General features: G+C 41.7%; 1 protein-coding gene across 4 annotated transcripts in view; it reads right to left on the bottom strand.

Moving 5' to 3' along the window:
• Positions 1-21,882, bottom strand: part of CTNNA2 (catenin alpha 2) — an 862,138-nt gene that overhangs the window by 18,259 nt on the left and 821,997 nt on the right. The window contains exon 18 of one of the 4 annotated variants that reach the window (XM_006018010.2): positions 5,145-5,288. The exons of the other annotated variants lie outside the window; for them this stretch is intronic. Coding sequence (XP_006018072.1) covers positions 5,145-5,288 — 144 coding nt within the window. The remainder of the gene's footprint in view (positions 1-5,144; positions 5,289-21,882) is intronic. 4 annotated transcript variants of the gene reach the window in all.

Raw genomic sequence — 21,882 nt, forward strand, 5'->3', positions numbered from 1 at the left:
TATCATCAACAGATGCACGCATTGCACACCCCCCGCCTTGCCTCAGACTGTTAGCTGGGGGCCAAAGTCTGGCAACACTCCTGCCCCTTGAGCAGCGAGTGGGGAAAAGCCTGGGATGGTACAGGCAGACCTCCCTAATCAGAGAGTCTTGTCAGGGTCTGGCCATGCCTCCCTCAGCTAAGTACTGTGGAAGAAAGGGAGGGCTGCTCTAGTGTCCCCCAGCTTCTAGCCTGAGACACTGCAGGCACATGCTTGCATTTCCTCAGTCCAGAGAGAATGTTTGTCCAGTTACAAACCAGTTTAGCCTAGCCAGGTTAGACTAAACTGCAAAGATTTAATCAATTCCGGCTCAGGCTTTTTGAATGTCTGTCCCTAGCCAGTGGGTGCATCTACCTGAGACACTAACTGCACAGTAGCCTGATACTACTGCAGAATAGCATTGCATAGCAAAAACTGTGCCGAGATGCTACTGAGCAGTAATATTAGGCTACTGAGCAGCAGCATCACTTAAAAGGTGTTTGCCAGTGCTACTGTGTAGCTATACATTTATTTAGTATTTGCTTATAAAAGTACTAAATAAATATGAAGTAACCACTGCACAGTAGCGGCTTGTATAGACGCGCCCAGTTAGATCATTTTTTTTTTTAAATGCCTGACATATATGGGGGATTCTGCATGTAAAAACCAAAACTGAGGACTGGTTTTTAGATCAAGTGTGTATCCACAGTTTTAATTTAAATACATGAAAGCTGCCTAAGCTCAAAGTTTCTGGGGAAAAAAATCAGAATATGATTTCTCTAATTAAATAGGCCCACAATCAGGGCAAATAAGAGTAGTGCATATCTTTGAAGTTGTCCTTAACCTCTTTGTCTCCCCAAGTATAAGAGGAGGATAATATTAGCTTATTCAGCAGATGCTACAATTATTAAATTGGCCAATCTTTGTAAAATGGAACAAAAGTTCCACATCATGAAAACAATTGGATCGAAGTAACTAATAATCACAGTGAGAACAGAAAAAAACTCGGGATCTCAGACCAAGATATTCCATTCAGTCTTTAGCACACATGGGCACCTTCAGATGCTTTATGCAGCATCCTCTTATTGCTGTCACTGCAAGCTCCCTTTGCAGGACTATCAGTTTCAGACGGGAGCTCCTAGGAACCCTTTTGCTATGCGAATGATGATTCCATATATCTTTTTTGCCTTTAAATTAGTATAAGGCTTTGCACATGTAATTTGTCCTCCTAATGGCTCAGTGCTATCATTTGTAAAATGAGAATAAAAATGATATTTGCTTGTGCCATGGGTTTTGTGATGCTACAATTGTAATGTGGGTCGAGATCCATAGATTAGACACAATAGTATACAGAAGAACATTATTAATTATGAGGGTGAGAATGGCAAGCGACTGAATAGAATCACTGCCGTCTCTGGAAGGGGACTCTCCCATAGATAAAAACCTAGGGTGCAAAGAGCATCATGGCCTCCTTCCTGGTTCTTCTGACCACTAAGATTCAGCCAAGTAGTGCTTAACATTTTGTTTGATGGCTCACATAAGGAAAGGATGTGCTTTAAAAGGAATGTGATTTAAATCAACATGAAGGATTCACTTGAATCGTTATGTGATATAAGTTTGTCTTTCCTTTCACTTAAGTAGGGATAAATCAAGAGTAACTCTCTGGATGTCAATGATGTTATACCACTCTAAAACCATTGCAATTGAGGGCAAAATGATGAGCATCCATCTGCCAACTGACAGTTTTCAAACAGGTGGCACATTTCACTTCCCACATAAGGAAAAACAGAAGAAGCTGGACTGGAATAAATCCAGGATTTAGAAATTGTGGGGAATGCCCTTAATTACAGTTATACGGTGCACACATCCATGCAGATGAAGTTATATAAGACATAATATATTACACAGATCTTAGCATTGTGTGCTAAGGATGCTTCATGTGATTTATGTGTTTACCTGCTTGCTCATACAAGTATGAATATATTTGAGTAATTTTTTGGTTCTGGAGGCAAAGCATGTGCCAAGCTGATCTGTGACAAATGTGGTGTGAGCCTTCTTTAAATAAATTATGCTGTAATTTTCAATTCATAAAATGTTTTGGGAAGGCTTCACTCATTCACAGAACAAGTGCAAGCTGCTCAGCTTCCTACATTCCTGATATTCATATTACCCAGTAAATAAGATCAGCAGAAAAATGAGACTGCAATATTTTTTACTTTAAGTATGCACAAATACCAGAAACCTAAATATTGCAAATGACAGAATAAAATATTTCATCCAAAGCCATGTGGAATGTAAGTACCTCGTACTACTAAAATTTATTGTCTTTATCATATTTGCCATTAAAATAACTGAACTGGAGAAATGGCTATCTTGATGGGTTAATAATAAGCTATTTAGCCTTTCATTCTTTGGCTGCTAGGTCAAACCTAGGCCTAGGCTAGTATGGACTGCAATTTTTTATTAGGAATGGCCATATCATTTTGAATAGCTTTCAGCAACCCAGATACCTCCTCCCTATTGCCCTTCCTGGAAGATATATTTGGAGAGCCAACATCTCTGCCTTTAAATGACCTGCACACTTGATCCCTCTACTCAAATGACCCCAAAATGGTGATTGAAGCTGGGATCATGGGTAGAAAGGAATGAAAAAGTCCCGGGGACAAAAGAATGAGAAATAGGGAGCCTGACTGAAGCCTGGGAGAATGAGCTCTGCATTCCTCCTAAAAACAGGATTATTTCTATTTCTTAACTATTGACTTCTAATATGAAACGCATCAACAGTGCCAGAAGCATGGACTAGGACATAGGGTTACCTTTTCTTAGCTGAGTTCCCTAAGTTAAAAAGTCATGCTGTCCCTTCCTTGTTGATCTACAGGACCATTCATGAGTCGGATGGTTGAGGCATTTTCCAGAGAAGTGAAAGATGTAGGTTTAAATCTACCTTTGATGAGAAGGGCTTAAAGCCACTAGCTATCCTAGTTCCTGGCTGAGTGCTCTAACCAGTGGGTTACAGTATAGAATAAGGGAAGTGGCAATACCACTATCATTTATGAGTAAAAATGACTGTGAGAACTTTGTAGTGAATTTGGTGCCATTAGTGTGTAGTAGATGTGCTTGGAGGTTGTCTAGCAGATTGAAACCCTCTGGTTCAATCAGAAGGGAGATTTCTAGCTGGCTAGACTAGGGAGTGGGTATAGGTGACCCTAGCTTTCACCCAAGATCTGTCCAGAAGTCTGGATATAATCCTATTCTAAGGAAATACATCCGGGTCCTGGATTCTCCTCCCCTGCTCTATATCTCACTTCTTATAATGCTCCCAGCCAATGCTTTCTCATGATTGATGCAGTCAGAGCAATGGTGCACTACTCTTTATAATATATGAATGATGTGGATAAATAAAGACTTCAGTCTCCTGCATCATGAAAGTATAGCTGTGCGCGCACACCATATATGCTAACCAGTGCAAGCCGAACACTGGATTAAATATTTACCTCCAAGCCTTTGCCTTAAAAAATGAACCCCCAAATACCTTTGCTGAAGCAGTCTTGGAAACTTTACTTCATTGCTGAATGTCAGAATAAATACAAAACAGCAATAATTCCAGATCCCTCACCAATGCACCTTCCTCTAATCCTCCCAACACTAGAGGAGAAGGCTAAAATCCATGTATACTCTTCTTTTTTGGCATCAAGGCAGACACTTAGTAGAGATGCTGTTGTTTTGGTAAAGTGAACCCCAGTCCTTCAGGAATTTCATTGAGACTGCCTGTTCATTCTCAGAAAGGCCACCAAGCCATCCCCAGGTGGCAATGACTTTCTGCCATTGCTAACCTATGTCCCATATGGGCCAGTAACGATGAAAGGCTCTGTGTCCTATACCCCGCTCCTCGCAGCCATAAAGTCATCTGAAAAAAAAATGCATGCCATCAATCAGACCAAAGAACACTTAAGTCGAAAGGCTGTGATCATGTTCTTTTGTCTTTTGATTTATAGAGTATGCATTACTGACTTTTAGTACCTTTCACTGTGATATGACAAGGCCCCACACAGGGCTGGTAAGAAGCTTTAAATGAACAAGAACAGCAAAATCTCTGCCGTCCCCAGAGGCCAAAGTCTTCACGTGACCCTTTTTTCTGCCCTTTAGTATGAGAGTTCTGACATCTTGACAGCTTTAATAGGTACCCAAGAGGCAGAACAAAGAGAAAAGATCTGTACAGTCCATCTTGTCTTCCTAAAATGCTGAGAGTTTTCGAAAAGCCAGGCAGCAGTGCCAGAATCCAAGGAGAAGAAAAAGAAAAGCAAATGTTAAGTGTGCTTAAGCACAGCATCTATGTTTAAATGCATGTTTAATATAGACTGCAAGCCATACCGAGAAAATCCAAGAAATCCCGTCTCAGATCACCCTCCTATATCTTTTATTTACAGCGGTGCGGACAAGAAAAAAAAAAAATCTGACTTTCAATTTCAAATTTTATCACTTGGCATCTAAATCTTAATTACCTCATTTGTTCTTAGAGTTGATGGTTAATGTTTCCCTTTTTTTTTAATTTGGAGGAAAAAAAAGATCATTAAGAAATGACATGGGATCAACATTTTGGAACATGCATGTTTAAGATTAGACAGAAACCAAAATTGAGATAGCAGCTATGGAACAAAGAAACAGCGCGTCTGTCCTGGAAAAATAGATACATCTGCAGTTAATGATCAATGCAGGAATAATGATACCTTCTCCCTTTATAAATTAGCACCCAAGCACTTCACAAAGCACATGCCTGATCCTGAATCACCGAAGACAATGGAAGTTTAGCATCTGATTTCAGAGGGCCCAGGATCTCGCTCTTAAATGGATATGCAAAATATTTTAGAAAGGTCACCTTAATCATCACTCAAATATGACCTCTCCTGAAGAAGAAGGTGCTGTGTTTTAACAGCTCATAGCAGCTGTGCATAATCGTTTGGGATGGGGAAAAAATCCTTTAAAGTTTAGAAAAGAAGCATGCAACTGATTTTGTATGAGCTCTGCACTTAAAAAAAAAATAAAAAATACCCAAACTTTTCCCTCCCCCAACAAAACTAAGCAGAGCATGTATATAAAGGTAGAGATTAGAAACACGGTTTACTCACCATAGAGGAATCACTGCTTCCGTTCTCAAGTGTAGCTCCCTCAGCACAGGTGGGTAGGTGAGTAGAAAGTTGACTAGCCCTGACCCCATCTATGACATCACACTCTACCTCATAAAAGGTAGTGAAAGTGCTCTGAACTCCAGTCTGATTTCCGAGAGATACAGAAAAGAGAGAGTGAGAGAGAGCAAGAGAAATATGGTACCCTAGCGCAGAGGGGAGGAGAGGAGAAAAACGTGTGCTGAAGGAGCTATGCTTGGTAAAGGAAACAGGGACTCTTCCAAGCCGAGTGACCCTGGTGTGTGATGATTTCTCTCATTTGCTCCATTAGCACAGGTAAAACAAAACAAAACAAAAAAACCAAAACCAAATGGCTTGCTAATAGGGAAGAGGGTAAATCATAGTGTCAAATGAGGAAAACCAAAGGGGGAAGAAAGGCTATCTGGTTAAAAGATTATCACATTGGATTGGGCCAAGGGCATTTTGGAATTGGGTTTAAAAGTAACATTTCTTGTCGGGTATTTTTTTTTTAATTATAAAAAACAAATGTGACTGTAAACAGTGGCAACATCAGGGACCAACAGTCACCCAAGTTCAATTTAGTCCATAAGCAAGTAAAAGAAGAGCCAACCATCATGTCTAATCCTTGAGAGAAATCAGACTGGAGGGCATGGCAGCTTCACCAGCATTTATGGAAGTCCAACCACGGTGGTCAGGACAAGTTGTGATTTTCTCATGCTGAAGATGAGAATTGCCCCACTGTACTCAGAGAGCAAGTGAGGGAAACGGTAACAAATTTGGGCCAATACTTATTTACAAAGCACACTTTCAGGTTCCATAAAGTATCAGCAAAATTACACAGAGGTGAAAGGCTCAGAGGCTATCATTTTAGCTTAGGAATTATACACAATGACAGCCTTGTAAACTGAAGCCGGCTCTTGTAGGGACAACTTCCCTATCAGAAGAATTGGATTTTATAAAATGGAGACATTCATTCTCATTCACTGTAAATGGAAATTCACCTTCCAAATTCTCTAGAAAGAAGGTTTCACAGTATAAATAATCATGCATATTATCCAGTGGTGTTTTGATTTTGTATTAATTTAATTAGGTATCCCAGCTAAATGATGAGTATATTTACCATGGACTAATTCAACTAAACTTACTCTCGTACTGCTCACAGATGCGGGGACTTTTAGCCACAAGCAAGCTGTCAGGTTGTACTATCTACTCCTTTTGTTTATGGAAGTGCAAAATGAACACTCAATAAATCTCCTTAATGCTTATAATGGTACACTGTATTAACACTGACATGGTCCCCTAGGCTTTCTTTTGCTACAAGGATCATGACCATTGTAATCTACCCATGATTATTTTTCAGTTTCACCAATTAATGTGAATAACTGTTCCCCTTGTGTTGTTTTGTGTTTTGCACTCCCCGCTTCTGATATAGTTAAAAGAAAGTCTTTTTGATTCCTGTCTTGCACTAGTCATTTCATCTAACAGCAGAAGTTGAGGATATTTCTTCCTAATTGGAATATCTTCAATTGTATTTGGAGATGCTACTTAAAAACAGTACATTTGTAATGTTTAAAAATCAAAGTACATGTGGAAGAAAGGGAGGGAGTGAGAGAGGGAGAGAGGAAATGAGGAAAGGAAGGAAGGAAGAGGAAGAAGGAAGGAAGGAAGAAAAACGATTGTGACCTGTTTCTGAAATCTGGCTAGTAAAAGAAGAGCTACTGTAACTATCAGAGGTGAAATGTGAATTGAAGAGCCTGGTGCAACACTAGGCTGCATATGAGCAATGCAAAGCAATGATAGTTCTGTGTTTTAAAAGTCTTACTGATTCCTGGTTACACATTCATGTTTTCATGCTATCCATAGATTTAAAGTGGGGGAGGGGGGCAAGAACGTTTCTTCCTTTTATAACAGGATTCATTTGTGCTATACCCACCTGACCCTGATCCGGGCCATGGTCTGCTGACATCATATGGCTGAATTGTTTTCCCTAACTAATAGGATTTTCCATTTATCTCCTAAATGGAGAGGGGAAATTGATCTTTTAAAGGTTTTTGAGGTTAAATGTGCTTGGTACAATCCAATCAAGGCACACCTTAAAAGATCCTATGTTTTGACACAGGGTTGTTGCTGCTGATGTGGTAGGAGCACACATGGCACTCTTCAGGGAGCCTCAGAACATCTCAGGAAGTCTGGAGGAAGCTGGCACAGTAAGGCCAAAAGCACGTGCCTCTGGGAAGTGGAAGTTAAAACAACTGTAGCTGCAGTTCTAAAAACGGATCCACTGGAGAGAAGCAAGTTGTCACCTGCAGGAATTCTTACTGTAAATGGAAATACTATATTTACTCGAATATAAGGCAATCCTCCCCACCGCAATCTTCATGGGGAAAAAAAACCCTCATCTTATATTTGCATTCAAAGTGGAGGGGGGCTGCTGTGGCTCTGACTCTGGGCACCATGTTGGAGCCAGATTCAGATCTACCGCACTCTCCTGCACCTGTTTCTGCTTCCCCTATGCAGCTTCTACCCCTGCCCTGTCCTGTCCCTCCCCTTCGCTCCCCTTTAAGGTCAGTTAACCAGCACCAACACTGCTGCATGGCCAGGCAAGGGTTGAGCTTTCACATGCTGGGCTTTAGGATGGAGCAACCTGAGCAGCATCTGGCAGTAAGAAGGAGAAGAGGTAGAGCCTGGAGAGTGGGAGGGGGGAGGAGAGAAGAGGCAGAGACTCAGAGAGTAGGGGAGGGCAGAGGCTATGAGGAACTGGAGGTGGGGAGGTATAGGTGGCAATGGGTGCAGGAAAGCTGAAGGGGAAGGAGTGGGTTGGGCAGACAGCAAGGGGGCCACCGGACCCCCTCAGCCACTGCTTGTCCTGCTGTAGCAGTGAGGGGGAGGGGGTAGGTGGGATTCAAGACAACCCTCCAATACTTAGACTATATCCCTAGAAAATTATAACAAAATTATAGTTTTTTAAAGTATAGAATCTATGTATTGGGGGCCATCATATTCAAGGTCATTTTATAGTCGAGTAAATATAATAGCACAGCAAATATCTTTTTGGTGATTGGAAATGGCCCAAGACATTCTCCAGTAACAATGTAAAAATAAAAATGAGGCAGCCAAATGCTATTTTTATATAGTATAAACAGCTAGCTAGATTAGATTAGAAAAATTAGATTCCATTAGATTGTAGATGATCTGAGAGGGTATTACTTATCAGCACTGGTTATACCAAAAAGGTGGTTCTTGACAAAGTAGAAGAAAATCAGAGGGCAGCAAACTATAAGGCGTGGGGAGGATGTAAACTGATACACATATCAATGGACTAGGTCATAAACTAAAGGACAGATAATAAAACTATCAACTTGCAGGACACAATTTATTTCAGAAGAAAGAATAGTCGGTTCAAGTCATTTCAAAGGAACAGAATTAGAAGCAAATGAATAGATGTGAGCAAAAAACCAAGGTTGAATATCAGGAGGCACTTGATGAGAGTTTTTAGGCTGCAAAATCATTTTTAAGTGGAATGGGGTGGCATAAAAGCACAAGAATGGCTATTATCCAAAGGATTTAATAAGAGAATAAAAAAGTAAATTTGTAATGACCCGATGTCGCGCATCTAAATGTCTTGTGACCAAGAAATGGATTTGTCCGGGTTTCATTTCATAACCAAGATCTGTCTGATGAAACAATACAGTTAGTAAATGAATAGGTTCCTATCAGGTACTGGTAGCTGCCACCAATATAAAGTATAATTGCTCTCTGTCAAGACTGTAGTAGAAAGAAATTGGCAGCCTGGGAATAACAATAAATAGATCCATTCATGGACCACCTATGGAAGGTAAAAACGGATCCGCTTTGAAAAACTGAAATGACAACTTAGAAAGTAAGATCAGATCAGAGTATGCCAAGATGCCAGGTTGATGAAGATCGCTGGAGCTCCAAATGTAGAGATTAGCCCCGAAAAGAGTTGCTCTTGTTGAAGTGGATTAAATTGGTATTTATGAATGGATAATGATATTCATTCAAAATATTGCACATCCTATCCAAGGAATAGCCAGATAACATCCTATATATGACACTGGAGAGTGACACATAACACATTCATGACATTCTGGGCAAATCATCTGAATGTCCTACTTCATTTTGCTGCCTGTAAAACTGCAGTGCTACTACTTGGACTCGGGATGTTTGGATGATAAATTAGTTAACATTTGAAGATGAAATAGTAAATGTGCAGAACATGCTTTAACAATATTTTACTGATAGAAAATACCATTTTTAGAAGACTAGGTACTTATTTTCAACGGATCACTTCCACATTCACGTGCTAAATTGATGACAAAAAAATTGGCTTCTGCTATACACACTTGCTTTATAATTCAAGTCTAATGGTCTGATGTAGAGAACAGACAAAGATTTCTTTTTCTACTATAAAGTCCCTAAATAAGATGTTTCAGATTGCACCTGCAGCATAGAAAAAATTACTTCAGAGGTATGACACACCGGGCAATTTTGCAACTGGCAAAGTCTGAATTGCTTCCTTTTTTCCCCAAAGGTTATTACTATGTTGTATGTTTAATGGAATTACTGAGATTTTTATAAACTATAAACAGTAAAACTGTGTGTTTTACTGAGATTTTTATAAACTACTAAAAGTATTTTCACTTGGCATTTCTGATTAATCCTGCTCAGGTTGGGAAAAGCTATGTGAAGTTTCTCCTTGAGGGTATGTCTTTAGGGGTGTGTGTAGGTGCAACAGATCTACATGTTCATTAATGGCTGTAGTTACTGCTCAGTAAGTTTAGCACTTGTATAACCAAGTATTAAATCAATGCACAGTAACTGGCGCTACTGCGCAGTAGTGCCAGCACGTCACTTTTTAGAGATGCTAACTGCGCTATAGCCTAATACTACTGTGCAGTAGCGTATTAGGACAGCTTGTACCCTGCATACTACTGTCCAGTAGAATTAGACCACTGAGCAGTTAGTGCCTCGTGTAGGTGCACCCTGTGTGTAGCATTCATCTGCAACTCAAGGTGCCAGGAAGAAGATGGAGACATCTACATGGAAACTGTTATTTCTTTATACCAGAAAGAACCTTGCTTGGCAGTACTTTGGAAGGGAGATTAAGTCTCACTGCTATCCAAATTAGAAGTTAAATAATAGGTAGAGCTAGAGGGTGCACTGTTAAGTTTCCATGTTAAAGTAATCTAGCAGTACTATTTCCACTGCTGTGCTAAATATGTGCTTACCCAGAGCCAGATCTGTCACTTTTCTAAGCATGGAAAATAAATGCTGTTTAGCTAATCATGTTATCTCACCGCAGTCAGGCTTAAAGAAATAGCATACATTTGTCCATCCTACCTTCTGATCTGTGCAAAGGGAATTTTTAACTGTTACAGGCCTGGTTGAACTCAGCTCCCAGAGAAGAGAGCATGATAGTGAAAAGAGGGAGCATGGCTACTGCAGTGTGGAGCTCTGCTAGTCTACAACGATTTTTAGCTCCACAGTAAGTTAGAGCAGCATCTAGGCTGCTCCAACTGCAGGGCCAAGGGCTTGAGAATCAGGAAGCTGTATCATTTATTCCTGCTCAGTAACAACAGGAAAAAACTGTCGACCATCCATCCCTACTGTTGAAGGTGAGCCAATGTGCAGTTCAAGATTCACTGGACTAGAAGACAAGCAAACATGAATCTATTATCCAGTGATGAAGGCACTCAGCTGGCAACATTTTAGTCTTTGCTCTCAGAGTTATTTCTGTTGTGTTTTTTAAACAGATTGTCCTGAAACCAAGGGTCAGAATTTAGTTTTCCCTTTCCCAGTTCAATGCACAGTATACAAGATCAGTCACCACCTTTCTTATTCTTCTAGGGTGCCTGTACATGAGCATGGAGGCTGCTCCAACACACTGTAATTACAGCACATCAAAGCAGACTTAATTAATCAAGTCTGCTGGAATGCAGCAATTACCGGCTGCAGCAGCCTCCAGCGTCTCGTGTATCAGCATCCCCGTGTTTCAAAATGGCAGTGGGGGCACTTTATCTACAGCTCATCCAACAAGCTTTGGTTTAAGCACATCCACTGCCACTTTGAAACACGGGGATGCTGATGCACGAGAGGTTGCGATGATTTAATTAGAGCGGATCCTCGAAACGCTCTAATTAAAGCATCATCCCCCGGCCACACACACACCTCTTAAGCATGTGTAAAAGTGCCCCTAGTTACATGAATCTTGCATTCTTAACTACATGATGGCCTAGCTCCAGTGGAAGGAGTGGAGGGCTCTCCCGCTCAGATCCATCAATAGTCTGGTGATTATGGTATTTTGCTGGAGAATGGAAGATGTGTGTTTCAATCCTTTAGGCTGTGGAGGGACTAGAATTCAGATCTCCCTCCTTTACACCAGGATTTTGGGCAAAAAGTGAGCACTAGTGAACACCATTCACTCAATAAGGAGGGACTACGTATGCGGTACTTTGAAGCAAAATCAATGCTGATTTAGGCTGGCTTTGTTGGGTGCCAAAATAATGGGGATTTAGGTGGAATTTAGATACTTTCCCACTGCTGTCTGAATCACAATGAAGTTTAGGCAGGACTTAAATGCCCAGTTTCTCAAACTGGATTGCTTATGAGTATGTTGAGAAGCTTAACTTTAGGTTCTGTTTGGGGCCAAAATGAAAGCACACAAATTGTTTTGCAGCTCACTGAGACAGGGCCATTTGGATAGCTTTCTCTGAGTTTGGGTGTGGACACATGAAACAAATATAGCAATACTGTTCCCTTTGAGTTAAAGCTCCAGTCATGTAGCTCTCTTATACTAGTATAGGAGCATGCTGGCATAACAGTCGCATCCTAAGAGCTCATACCCTTTCCCAAGTGGCAATTCTCTCTCGCCTTTACAGCAGTTGAAAGCTACTTCTGTTCACAGCCTAATTAAACTCCAAAATTGCATGTACATTTTGTTTAGTCCACTAAGTTAAATCTGCCCCATGGGCTTTAAGGGGCATGGTCTTTTGAAGCCTTGTTACAAAATACAGCTGTGCCAGTGAAATTCCCACTGGTGACAATAGCCATGCCATAAATTACGTAGCCATGTTTTAAACTGCTTATAATATGCCTTTGATTTCTCCACCTTGATTCATCCTACTGATGAGTCCTGCAGCCTTAGAAAGCCATCATAAAAATCATAATAAAAATCAAGCTATCTACATGGCCTCTCCCTGCCACTCTAATGTGGATTTTATTTTCACTCTTCTATATCAGTGGGAGCTGGCCTTTTTGGTAGGTGTGCCACAAATTAGCCCCACACTCTCCCCAAGTGCTACTCTACTCCCTTCCTCTTGCCCAATCTGTGCAATCTTCTGCTCTGCTTTCTGCTTCCAGGGCTGTGCTCTGAGGCTGATCTCTGCTTTTTTTTTTTTCTTCTTTCCCTTTATTCCCTGCCCAACTTGCTGCTATTCTTCCCTATCTGTCATTGTGCTGCTTGTCCCTTTCCCAATCTGCTGCATGCAATACATAGAGGCTGCCTGTGTGCCTGATGCAGGTTGGCCACCCTTGTGCTATACTGTACTTGCTAAAGACTCAAGATGATGATTACTATTCGCTCAGTCCAATGCCTAGCTCTAACCCATGGAGCTAGAAACAGTAATAGAAATTTCTCAGGTTTCCTGCAGAATCCCATACTTGTTGGTAGCTCTGGAAGAGCCTAAGGTTATAGATTAAGGGTGGGACACTGGTATAGTTAAAAAGCTATGTTAGGTCTGTTTTAGAGGCATTTCAAATATATTAATGGTCATTTCCCTGTCCCTCTTTGAGCTCTTTCTTTTGACATTCTGTAACTAGGACACCTGGCTTTACAGCTGCAAAAAAGAGAGATTCTGTTGTTTTAAGCTCACAGAAATGTCTGAATCAGTATTTCTGTAAAGCGCACAGTACACACGGAGTTCATGACTGTACAGCATAAAGGTTTTATCTGCAGTCGCTTTGGATAGCCTGCATAACTCATTTGTGCCATCATCCTTTGTGAGTAATGAAAGTGACCCAATATCAGCCCGATAGGATCTTTACACCACATCAGCATGTATTCCTTATTTCATATATTTATGGGTTGGTGTGCTCTAGAATAAAGCTTGGGCTGGGGATATCTGCATTAGTCATGAGCAGCTAAGACAAACAGTTCATTCCAAGTGAAGGCTGATAAAACCATTATGTTATTCCATCATGTGCCCTATACATGCCATAAACTTAATAGAAAACACATTTTCGAGAATTTTAAATAACTCCTATGTATCCATTTCTCCATATATACATGAAGTGTGCTAGCTGGGTGATTAAGACCCCAAGCTTCATCTCCAAAAGTATGAGCTTAAGCCCTGATTTGGGCTTATTCCAAGACTGCATCTTTGAACTGAGTTGCAAGACAAAGGCAGCTGCATGTTATGGTAGCCATATACCTCCCTTGCATGCTTCTACCTATAGAAACTGGTGTGTTGTAACCAAGCCAGTCAAATGAGCTGTTTGGCTTAGGCAGACCTTTGATAGTTTTGACTACACAGATACACGCACGCACATCAAATAACTTACATACATCTCCACTCAGACAGGCTTATTTGAATGACCTTATGCATGTGATATGGTCATTTCTTCTAAAGCAGGCAGTGTTAGCTACAGCTAAACATGTGGGATACATCTCTGGGTGCTGTTAGAGGTTACATTTCAAACGTTCTAGCTCTGTGGAATATAAGACCCTCGTCATGTTAGCACAGTGTCAGAGCAGTCACAGGTTAACACTTAATGCTATCTTGGACCTTCACAACTGTGACTTGCTGCTAGAGGGCCAGGAGCATGGGGAGAAGCTTGGGCTTCTCTGTTGTCTGGGGAGGGAGAGGGGCAGGGAGGGTGGCATGCAGCTCAGAGGTGGAAAAAACACCATGGGGGCGGTGGGTTCCTTCATTCTGCAGCCAGCCGCGGAGGGAAGAAATCTAAAAAAAAATTAAAAAATAACCTGTTGGAAGAGAATGGGCAGGTGGGAGAAGTAAAGAAAAAGAAGTGAATTAAAAAATGACTTTTTTTAAAGGACCAAAATCTTGATTGTCATTCATGGAATGGGGATTGGATTGGTGGGGGAGAAGGGGTTGGGTTAGTTACCACACCAGAGCAGAGCTGAGACTTAGCAGGCTCACTGTGGGCCACACCAGGGCAGGCACTGGGTTATCACTTCTACTAGGGTAGAGCCGAAACCCAGCAGGCCTGCTACATGCATGCCACACTGGGGCAGAGCTGAGACCCAGCTGAGAATGGCTTCCATTCTCTGCATCATTTTCTTCATGGACATAGCCATTAGGATTGCTGTTGCTGTTTGCACAGGGGTGCTAGAGCAAGCAGCAATGGGTGTGATGCACTTAGGTGCTCAGAGTGATCAGGGTGTGCAGGGGTTGCACCCCCATGGGTGGCGGGAGTGTTGGCTTGGGGCCAGCACCACCCCGCAGGGCAACTGAGTTCAGAAAGGCTCAAAGTGTGTCCAGGGGCCAAATCAATGGGAAGAGCTGGGAATGCTGCATCCTGGGATGCTGGAGGTATGAAAATAGCGTGTTTTATGTCCCTGGAGTTGACTAATAATACCATGGAATGACCTAGGTAAAACAAATCAAACCCTCACCTGAAGTGGCATAACTTTCAAACATTTAGAGGGTACTTAGCACACGTTGACACCCTTTAATGGGTGAATACTCCCATTTTAAGTGCCTTTATGATGGTTTTAGGTAACCTGTAACACCAACCTATGTCTTTAGGTCCCCACCTCTCCTGCGTTTCCTTTCCTACGAGGTGTTCAATCACAATGTCAGCTTTAGAAATTAAAGCTGGATCCTTTCCTTTTTTTTTTCCTTCTTGATTGCTCTACTGCAGTTGTCCTGTTAGTCCCACCTTGATCTCACAGCTCTTGGCAACCACAGCTGTATACCTCTCCCCTACCCTGTTATCCATTGGGATTTTTCCTTTTCTTCTCCTCTTTATTCCTCAGCTTCCATCCACTCTTACTTCCACCATCCACTCCCTGTCATTTTAACTCACTTCAATATCAAAGGTTCAAACCAAACTTCAACTTCCCTTCAGCTGTTCTGAACCCAAACACTTATGTTAAAAAAAACAAACCATGCAAAGCAAGAGACAAAAAACATAGTGACTTGGAAATAAAAAAGTCCCCAAATAAAAAACAAATACCCACAATCTAAAATCCAGTTATTTCTAAGCATCTGCACAGTCTTCTATTGGGATGCTTGTCCACCTTTCATCCTCCCTACACCCTTTGTCTGACAATTACCCTTTGTCTCTTTTTGCATACGTCCCCATTATTCAATAAGGCTATAGTGCTGCATGGTTTCTCCCTGAAGCACCTAAAGCCATGTGTAGACAAAACGAGGGGCATGTATGCACCACACTTTAAAGTGAGATAAATGGTTTTGCACCGCTTTAATGGTGTTGGTGTTTGCACGCCTCAGTGGCGTATTGAGCATTAATTCCAGCCGCTGTAGGAAATTCAGCGGCATAATGAGTCTTAAACAACTTGGGACACAGAAAACTAAAACTCTTTCGAGGAGTTTTAGTTTGCTGCCCCTACAACTGCAGAACAAAGTTCTGGGCTCTGTGCAGCTCCGCGGCTCTGCAGGAAGCCCTGCAGGCAGCCTGGCAGCAGCCTGGGAAAGCAGGCTGTGCTCAAGAAAAGTGGTGAGCCTGATCTTTTTTTTTTTTGTCCTCCCTGGAGCCTGCCTGCCTCCCTGAGCTGCATAGGGGGCTGGTGCTTCTCTCCACAGCTGCGGTGCCCCCCGGGACTGGGCAAACCGAGTGCCTGTGGGCAGGTGCCACCACTGCTGCAGAGGGAAGCACCAGCCCCTGCCCCTCCACAGCCCAGGGACTGCTCCACCCACCAGCAGCTTGCCCTCCCTTCCCCTCTCTGCCAGAAAGGCAGGTAAGTCAGTGGAGGGGTGTGCACAACACAGGTTTTTAATCAGCCCTAAATTGACGTGGTGTTTTTTAAAAACCACTGCTTCAGTTTAGGACCCCCCTTTCATCTATACACGCCCTAATGCACGTTTGGGTTCCATAAAAATGAGTATTATCTAGAAAGGATAATAAACCCTAGTTTAGTTGCTTCTCCTACACTACGTGTTATTCAAACAGAAGGTAGGGCTCTTATTACCAACCGCCACTATTCACAACCAGAGGGAAATTATTGTTGTATTTTAACAAAAGCAGATGGGAGGATTTTTTTTTAAATCACACTGCTTGAAAAACTATGTATTTTCACTCAGTTTTCTTTCACTGAAAAATCTGAGAACAACAGTCCAAAATGTCTAGCTCACAGATGCCTCAAGAAAGCATTATACTTCCATTTATATTTAAATTCAGTTTTAAAACTTACTCAGCTAATGGCTAGAAAATAAGATAGTAGGACCTCTGACAAGCCCAAATGAAAGAGAGGTGACACTCTTGTCATTTTATCAAATCTTTCTTTCCTCACACTGTCTTCTTTGCACATAATACTAATTTTTTTTTTAATGAAAGGATTAAAGTACTGTACATAACAAGGTTGGACAATAAGGTACTGACAAGAAGAAATAGAAAGAAACACAAAACTCAGAACCAAAATTCATAATTAGTAAATTTGATTCTATGAACAGAACAGAGCTGGTGCCTGTGCTAATAAACACATACACAGGTCTCTTTTGTCTTAGTTATATGTCTATATAGAGTCAATCTGGACCATTGAGAAAGTACCATCCCAAACTTTGAGGACGTCTGAATTCTGATTTGGATCAAAACTTCATGGCTCACACCTGTTTGCAGCAACAGCAGCAGCAATGCATTAACATTTAGAAAGCAATGGGCACATCTACATGAGATGCTACACTGCCAGAGCAATGAGCTATGGCGGCGTAGCATCAGTGGCCACTAACTGTGACGCTGCTGGTACTATGCAGTACCGAGGGGAACTGTGCAGTCATTTAGCACTATGTGAATGTGCAGTACCGACTGCGCAGTCAGGGGCACATGTAGACGCACCCAATGAGTACCATATTGTCTCACATATCACCCCACCCCACCCCCCAAATGAGACACACACCTTGTTTGGGGAAGGTTGAATGAAGAAAAGGAGATATTCTCCAGCCATGGATGAATGCTGAATCAGGAAATCCTGACTGCAGTGACTCTATGAGTAAGGAAATATTGCAGCTCTTTGAAACTAATCACAGTTCTGCCTAAGGTGAACTCCATGTCATCTCCTGGGAAAAACATGGCAGCCATCTTGCAGCAGCGTTTCCCTGCTTCTATTTTCTCGTGCGACTATTCCAGTGAAGAAAAAAGCAGTGCCCCTGCTTAAGACATGCCCTCCAACTTGGGAGGGTTGATTTGTATGTGTGTATATGGTATGTGAGTAAGTATGGTACCTCTAAAAGCTATTTAGTTCATGGGAGTAGCCCATGCTCAGTGCCTGATAGTACTCTAGCCAACTGAAGTGTGCTTTCCTATTGATGAAAGAAATAACCATACCTCGGTATTGAACGCGCTCTGAGGGCATAGGCAGAGGAAACCAATTCTGAATTTAATCTGTTCACTGCTTTGGAATAGTGTTACCATGGCTTAACAGGAAGTACCTTGAGTTATTCTTGCACAGGAGATTTAATTAGATATTCATAATTTAAATTGCAATAATATAGGGGGCACAAACAAAACCAAGGCAAAGGATGGAATTTCAGTCAATGGGGTTTTTGCCGTTGACTTTAATAGGGCCAAGATTTCACCCAAGGTGTTTAGAAGCTATCTAAAAATATTTTTAGGCCTCTCAATTGCTCCTCCTCTTTCCCGCTATTATTATTTGTTTTTTCCTCTCTTTTTGCTTTCCCCACTACCTTACCATGTCTGTGGATTAATGAGGGTCTTAGCTACAGAACAGCTATCCATGTTTTTTTTTTCTTTCCCAAATTGCAAAACTGAAGTCATAGGAACTAAAAGGCGCCTAATGTGAACACACATATATAGAGTGGGGTCATCAGCTGTGGTAAATCAACCTCCTTCCAATGAGATTAACAGAATGCCAATTTACACTAGCTGAAGATCTGGCACCTGAGATTTACCTGGGGAAAAGAGACTCACTGACTTGTAGGCAGGAATCTTGTTGGGAACAAATGAGTGGAAGAAAGAGGGAAGTGAAACTAGGGGAAAAAGGGATGGGGCAAGGGAGTCAAAGCAGGCTTTGCTCTTATTGAAACAATTTCCTTTTCAGGAATGTTGAAAAGCTCATTTTCTTTGGTTTTTATATATTCATCAGCCTATGTGCAGGCAAATTATGATAAAAAGAAAAAATAAATGTTCATACATAACATACAATGTCACATTAATATACAGAGGAACAAAGTCAGAGAGACTGACTGTGAGTTTAAGATGGATTGTAAACTCGATTGCGCTATTGCCTTCTGGAGACTATAAAGAAATATCACTTTTGCCAGAAGGCATACACTGTATTTTTTAAGTTGTTTCAGGCATACACTGTATTTTTTAGTTGTTGCAACACATTTTCCATGCCAGAACAGGGCTGTAGTAACCGAGGAACAGATTACACATCTGCCTTAAGTTCAATTTGGATTGTTATACATTTATTTTCATATGACTGCACACACACATGCACACAGACATACATATGCACACACACACAAGCACATATTCATTTTCTTAAAAAAATATGGAGTAATATTCCTAATACAGCAGAAATTCAAGCAGAGGCTATGTTCACCAGAATAGTTTTACGTATATACCTGAATTTCCAGCTTTGAAAAAAAAATACTGAATTATATGATGATATCTTGAAAATACAGAAATATACTATGTTCCATCCCTTCAAAATGTGGTAAATGTCAAATACTAAGGTGACTATTATAGTACAGAAAATATCTGATATAATGCATTCACTGTGATTATCCTGCTATTGTCAAAATTTTCAGAAGCATGAACTTCAGATTTCCACTGTATTTTTAATCTCACTGTACGTACTGTATGCAGGTTGCCAAACAATGGTCTTTCTTTTTCATGCAAATAAAGTGCTATTTATTTGCAATTGGCTATCCAAGAGAGAATGAAGAACAGGATGGAAGCAGAAGTGACAAGTGGACAAGCAGGCTATAAATGTAGATGTGGAATTGGATTCCAGAACCCTGGATAGTCCTGAAGATGGCAAAGGAGCATACAGTATCCAGACCCCTTAAGATATGTGGCATGTCCTGTGCTACCAGAAAGGCTTTGCATTATTTTTCTGTGGCAAGCTTTAAGATATAGTTCTCAAAAAGGGATGCACAACAGTTCAACTCTCTGCATGATCTCCATTAAGCCCAGGGTGAAGCAACAATTGAAGAAGCCATCTTTGTTGATGCCATGAACAATGAGACTTTGGAGTCAAGTAAATAATAATTTGATTAGATGAAGATAGTACAGCTTTTGACTACAGCTGAATGCAAAAAAAAATAAATAAAAAGACAATGGTGATGATGCCTGGGAAGCAGGAGATGCTAACAATGCCAGACTGGAAATGAAGAAGTCAAGCAATTTGGCCACTCAAATTTCACAGCGAATGGTGACGTTCCAATAATAAACAGATGCTAGATATCCACAATGTCCCATTCTACATCCATGTGTAGTAAATAGAGTTGAAACAGAAGCAAACAAAAGTACAAAAGCCAGATGATATAAGCACTGAATCATGTAACTGTTATAGATAAAGGAGTGTCAAAATTAAATGGGAATGAGAAGGGAGACCCAAATGGCAGCAAGTAAGAAAAGGCCTAAAGCATTTGATGTACAGTGGAGTTGGCAGTGATATAACAGAAGATTACTTGGGTAATACCAAGACAATGGAAGGATATTTTCATTGCTGTGGGAAGATCAAGATTTAAAAATTACAATACTTTGTACATATGTCAAGAGGAAGAGACCTCTGCAGAAGAGGCAAAGAAACAGTATATTTGCAAAGTCTGCTTATAGGTTTGTATGCATGATTTTAGAATCGTGTTTCCAAATAAGCCTGGACAACTCTTATGACCTCCTACTACACTTTGCAAAATCATGAGTTTTTGTGTGTGTATATATATAATATGTATCTATATGTGTATGCAAGTATGTATGTATGTATTTTAAAATTAGGGCATATATTCTGATCTCAGTTAGCTCTGGGCAGGCCCACTGATTTAACTGGAGTTGTATGGATTAAATCAGGGGTGTCAAACTCATTTGGCCCTCTAGGCCAGAGGAGTGGTGTGGGACCAGTCCATGGGCAAGAACAGGCCCACAGACTGCTCTCCGCCCCACTCTACCCATGCCCGATCCAGGACCTGCAGGTGCTTGCTTTGGGCAGTTCAGGACTACACCACATGCAGTGTCTGCTCTGGCTGGATTGGGACGTGAGCAATATGCAGCAACTACTCCAACAGGTCTGGGGTGGATGCCACATGCAGCATGGGTTACTGACTAGCTGGAGTGGGCGCTGCATGTGGCACAACCTGAACCAGTCAATGTGGATGCCAGATCTGGCATGCAGGGGTGCACAGAGCCCCCTCACCCACGACAAGCCAAATCCAGCACTCACTCTGGCCAATCTGGGATGCTACTACATGCGGGGCCCACTCAGGAAACTGAGCTACACAGATGTGACTTGTGTTCCAGACCAGCCAGAGTGGGTGGTATGTGTGGCACAGTCCTGGATTGGCCAGAGTGGGCATCACAGGCACTGGATCCAGCATGAGGGGTAACATGGGAGGACTGGTCCTATGTGGGGACAGCACTAGGGGATGGATGATGTGAAGTCCATGGGCAGCTTCTAGCCTGCAGGCCATATCTTTCACACCCCTGGATTAACTGAAGAGTCCAGTTTAATCACAACAGTCATCATACTTGTTTAGGTTTAAGCAGTGAGGGTTGACTTTTTCAAACAATCTTGTTTTAAGTGCCTCTGTTTTTATAAATTACTATTATATTAAATACAATGGGGATAGTGGAATATAGTGGACATTGTGATATGCACATGGAGTAACATTATTTATCTGTATACACAAAGCCCCAGGTCCAGTTCCACCTACTAGACATCTAAGCCTGTATAACCACTCACCCAAAAATTTGACTTGTCTCATGCGAGTAATCTGTTTTTTTTGTCATGAAATACATCTCTCTCCCATTCTCTCATCAGACTTCCTCATATACCTCCAGAGCATGTGAGCAGATACCTCCAGACTGCACATTATATATTTCCTAGGGCTGTGCAAAGCTTTGGTAGCTGATTCGACTCGGAGGAGATTCGGCTCGATTTGGGGACCAAATCTCCAAATCCAAATCGAATCGGAAGACCAAGTAAAAGCTCCAGATTGATTTGAAGCATCCGAATCAATTCAGAAAAAGATTCAGAAATGATTTGGCGGATTCAGAGATTTGGCCATAGACTAAATAGCCAGCTGACAGCTGCAAGTATGTTGAGATTGGTGGAGTGGGTAGGGAAGGGGCATGGGGAGGGAGGGATTGGGGCTGGGGCTGGGACAAACTCCCCAGCCAGGGTTGGGGGGTGCGTTACTCGGGGAGTGGGGCAGGGGGGGAATGCGGGCACAGCAGCACTGCAAGCGGGGGCTCTGCTTGCCCAGTAGATGAAACAGGGGAGAGGGGGATACGGGCGCAGTTCACTCCAGGAGGA

This window comes from Alligator sinensis, unplaced genomic scaffold, assembly GCF_000455745.1.
Source record: "Alligator sinensis unplaced genomic scaffold, ASM45574v1 scaffold23_1, whole genome shotgun sequence".
NCBI classification, from domain to species: Eukaryota; Metazoa; Chordata; order Crocodylia; family Alligatoridae; genus Alligator; species Alligator sinensis.